Here is a 5,000-nt window from a genome sequence, read left to right as displayed (position 1 = left end):
CAGAGTAAACATTTACCTCCCAGAAAAAATGATTTATCCCCCAGATTAAGGATATAACCCCAAATATACAATATACTGCCTATAAAAAGGATTTAACCCCAAGATAAAAAAATAAAAAAAATCTACCCCCAAATTTAGGATATACCACCCCCCAATTCTAACACCCCCCCCCCCCCAAATAAAAAAAAGGGGTTTTTGCCTCAGATTTTGGATTTACCACCCAGATTTAATATCTACACCTCAATTTAAGGCTTTACCATCATGAAAAAGGATTTATACTCCCAGAATAAAGATATACTCCCACATTTTGTATATACCACCTAAAATTGTCTGGATTTGTCCCCAAGATTAAGGATTTAAACCCCAGTTTAAGGATTGGTCCCAAAATTAAGGATTTACCATCCAGAATAAGGATTTACTTTCCAGTTTAACGATTTACTCGTCAGATAAAGGACTTTCAACCCCAGATAAAGGATTTACCACCATATTAAAGTTTAGCCTCCAGATAAAAGATTTACTTTCCAGATTAAAAATTTCAACCCCAGATTAAGGATTTACCCTCTAGATAAATGATTTACCCCCAGATTAAAAATATACCTGACAGACAGAGGATTTACACCCCGAAAAATTTATTTATCCACCAGGATAAATTTATCCCCAAGATTAAGGATCTACTGCCAGATTAAGGATTTACCCCCAATGTAAGTATTTACACCCAGGTTAAGGATTCACCACCAAGACTAGGGATTTATACCCTTAATTAAGGAATTATCCCCCAGATAAAGGATTTACTCTCCAGTTTTTCCTTCCCTCCATTACGTATTTCCCTTCAAGGGTATTGTTTTACCCTCCAGATAAAGGATTAACCCCACAGATTAAGGATTTACTGATCAGATTAAGTGTTTAAATCCCAGATTAAGGATATACACCTTAGATAGAGAATTTACCCTCTCGATTAAGAGTTTAGCACCCACCCAGTTCACTTTATCAAATACAAATACAAATTTACGCCCTAGTCTAATATTAGCCAGATTAGGATTATTCCTAGGTTACAGCAAATTACAGAGAAAAAAAATAAATAAACTGTTACTGATTTTAGAACAAATAGCTCCCAGATGAATAAAGGTCCCACATGACCAAATTACCATATAGATTGATAAATTAGCTTCCAGAGTACAGTGCTATCTCCGACTATAGAGTCAGTTCCAGAAAGTCCTAATTATTTTTTAAAACGATTATTTTTTATCTCCAGATTAACACCCAGACTACACTGGGACACTTTATAGATTATGGCGTTCCCAGATTACAAAACAAACAGCTGATATTATGGAGTTCTCAACGATTGTTCTGAATTATTGGCAACGTTAATGAGTTATTATTGGGATTAACTCCCAGATTACACTGTAATGTTTGCAGATTATGGACTAACAATACCTCCAGAATAATTCCCTGAGTCACTGAGCTCCAAGATTATGAAGTCGGTTGGCAGAATACAGTGCTGCCTTTCAAGATATTGATTCGGATCCCAGATTATGGTGTTAGCTTTTAAAAATCAAATGCCTCGCCAGGTTTAAGAGTAAATAACTGCAAGGATTGACAAACAAAATGACTAAGGGATAAAGGTTAAAATGGTTTGGCCTGAATAAAATAACAGCCGAGTCTCAACTACGGTGTGTGTGTGTGTGTGTGTGTGTGTGTGTGTGTGTGTGTGTGTGTGTGTGTGTCATAATAAGTCCTGAATCAGCATTAGCATCATCACATCCTGTGGCTAAACGTATACACACGGCCACCTCAGCACAAACACCACAATGAGACAATGGGGCTAAAGCAGCATTGATTTAGCCAGGAGCCGAACACAAACACTAAAGATGGACTGGTAAATATGTATCCATCGATCACACTCATCCTCGCTCTGGATCTCCCATGCTAAAGACAAATTACGCTCGCTAATTTCTGACCAAAAAATATTGTCTAAGTCTAAGAGAGCGCTTCAGAGCAAAGCTAGTATTATTTGGGGGGTTTTGTTTGTTTGTTTGTTTTTTACGTCCACAAGCTAGCTAGATATTTGTGTTTCGTAAGTGATGGTTGCTAACTAGGTCGTTCTGGTTTGATACATTTGTTTGAATTGATCCCTGATTGGTTAGGACCTAAATTGTTCAATCAGCTACCCTGTTTGTATCTGGTTTAATCAGCTGTAGTACAAAATAGATCACCTCACACCTGTTTTGATTTACTCAGATTTAATACACACCTGATCACTTCATACCAGATTTCATACACCCAGTTGTAGTGCACACTGGATCGTTCCTTGCTGATTTGATCCTTTTAGCATTGGTGTACACTGGATCACTACACTCTATGCTTGATTTGATTTAATCAGCTTTAGTACACACATGATTACTTCATACTTGATTTGATTTAATCATCTTTAGTACACACCTGATCACTTTATACCTGATTTGATGTACTCAGATTTAATACACACCTGATCACTTTATACCAGATTTCATACACCCAGTTTTAGTGCACACTGGATCACTTCATACATGGTTTGATCCTTTTACCATTGGTGTACACTGGGTCACTACACTCTATACCTAATTTGTTTTAATCAGCTTTAGTACACACATGATTACTTCACACCTGATTTGATTTAATCAGCTTTAGTACACACCCGATCACTGTATACCTAATTTGATCCTTTCAGCATTGGTGTACACTGGATCACTCCATGCTTGATTTGATTTTCTTAGATTTAATACACTTCATACCTGATTTTATTTATTCAGCTGTAGTGCACACTGGATCACTTCATACCTGATTTGATCCTTTTAGCATTGGTGTAGACTGGATCACTTCACTCCATACCTGATTTGATTTACTCAGATTTAATACACACCTGACCACTTCATACCTGATTTGATCCTCTCAGCATTGGTGTACACTGGATCACTCCATGCCTGATTTGATTTCATCAGCTTTAGTGCACACTAGTTCACTTCATACCTGATTTGTTTAACACAAATGTTGTATGAAACATTTGATCATGTCATACCCGATTCACTTGACAGTTTTGATTACGGTATCGGTTTGTTCCCCTCTCAGTCGCTAGCTATTATCTTCCTTACAGGATTTACCTGATTAAATCACAATAAGTGCACTGATTAATTGGATGGTATCGATTGGCCCCTCTAAATTTGATTGGCCGATTGCTCAGTTACCTCACTGATTTACTTGCCAGCGTTGATCTAATTGGGTAAGTCATTGATTTGCTTGGCCAAATTGATTTTTTGGCTCATACTTGGTTGATCAAGTATTAACCACACAATAATTTCATACCTGATGGATTTTTCTCATATTCGCTAAATCGCGAGCCTGGTGTCTGATTGGCTCTCACCTGGTTGATATGCTTCAGCTTGTCGATGACCTGTTGGATGACCGGATTAGCCTCCTTCACGCGAACCTCTGGGTTTTGTGCCTGGGCTCGAATCCCGCTGCCCACAACGCGCTTTGTATAGCTGTGGAAAAGAAAGACTATGTATATACATATATGTATTGTATCACAATGTAATATAATAATGCAACCTAACTTACTACACCTAGGGTTGCGAAATTCTGGGAATTTTCAAGAAACTTTCCATAGGTATAAATGGGAATAGACTGGGAATTTATAAAATTGCAGGTGAGCCTATAACAGGGAACTTAAATGTAGTTGAAAAAAACAAATCTTGCAGAATAATTTTGGGTAAAACGACCAAATTTACTGCAGTTTCAAATGAATTTCTACCCATTTACATTCAGCAAATCAGCTGCACACAGCACACTTACTGCATGGCTACTGAGGCCATGCCCCCTACATTCAATGCACATTCCTCAGCATATGACTAAACAAAATACTTTTTATTTGTGTTTGTATATGATAGCGATCATATACATTTCCCAAAATTTCTAAGAAATTCCTGTAAATTCCCAACTTGAAATATTTCCAAATTTCCCAAAATGAAGTTTTTATAAAAGTTCCCATAGAAACCTCCACTCTTCTGAGATGTTGTTCCACTAGATTTTACTGAGATTTTGTGCTCATTCAGCAACAAATATTTTGGTAAAATCAGGCACTGGTGTATTGTGAGGTGAGGAGGCATGGGATAAATTTCCCCCTGAAGGTGTTCAATAGGGTTTTTTGCTCTATCCCAGTAGATCTTCCACTCCATCCCATTTATTCATGGAGCTGGCTTGGTGCACAGAAGCATTGTGATGCTGGAACATTTTTGTGTCTTCTAGTTCTATTAAAAGGGTAATCCAAAGACGTCCTGTAGAATCGTGTGCCATAGATTTTGTGGTAACAATTCAGGGGGAGAACCGCACAAGGCTGGAAAAGTGGACCGGTGTCCCAATACTTTTGGTGTTTGGTTTTTTGTTGTTTGTTTTTGCAACGTTTTTTTTTTTTTTTTTTACGTAAATGGAAAACGAATAAACTTTTGCTATTGGTTAGTATGGTGAATAATTTTTACGCCAAAATATATATCGCAAAAGGTGGCTGAGTGGGCGGGGCCTGACTCTGAACAAACACAGCAACATCTGGATATGATGACCTATGCAAAGTAGGATTTGCAAATCATTGTGTTTAGTTTGTGTGTGTCAGAGAGAGTCTATTTAGCCTTTATTCCTTAGGGAGTAATATCTAAAGGTAATTTTCCATAATGCAATAAAGGGCACTTCATTAACCCTCCCTCTTCGGTGCTCCCTAAGTAGTGAAGATACGTAAATGAGAGGTCATGAGGCACACGAGATGCTTCTGGTCATCACGATTCATGGCCAAACCTTCATTCTGTACGTCTGTGCTTTCATTCAAACACACTTACACCAGTTCAGCTGCTTCAGAGACGGAGAGAGACACCGAAAATCTGTGTCCTTTGGGGACATTACATGAAGCGGAGCGACTGAACACGATGAAAAAGAGAACAGGCCTGCAGATAAACGAGTGAACGGATAAAAAAGAC

The 5,000-nt window shown here is 37.9% G+C and overlaps 1 protein-coding gene across 3 annotated transcripts in view; it reads right to left on the bottom strand.

Moving 5' to 3' along the window:
- The window catches only part of gpc5a (glypican 5a), a 99,470-nt gene that overhangs the window by 46,553 nt on the left and 47,917 nt on the right, over window positions 1–5,000 (bottom strand). For 2 of the 3 annotated variants that reach the window (XM_083522333.1, XM_083522331.1), the window contains exon 7: window positions 3,398–3,518. The exons of the other annotated variant lie outside the window; for it this stretch is intronic. In XM_083522333.1, the coding sequence (XP_083378459.1) occupies window positions 3,398–3,518 (121 nt within the window). The remainder of the gene's footprint in view (window positions 1–3,397; window positions 3,519–5,000) is intronic. 3 annotated transcript variants of the gene reach the window in all.

Source organism: Silurus aristotelis (assembly GCF_946808225.1).
Source record: "Silurus aristotelis genome assembly, chromosome: 20".
Taxonomy (NCBI): Eukaryota; Metazoa; Chordata; class Actinopteri; order Siluriformes; family Siluridae; genus Silurus; species Silurus aristotelis.
This window is presented reverse-complemented; position numbering and strand designations above follow the sequence as displayed.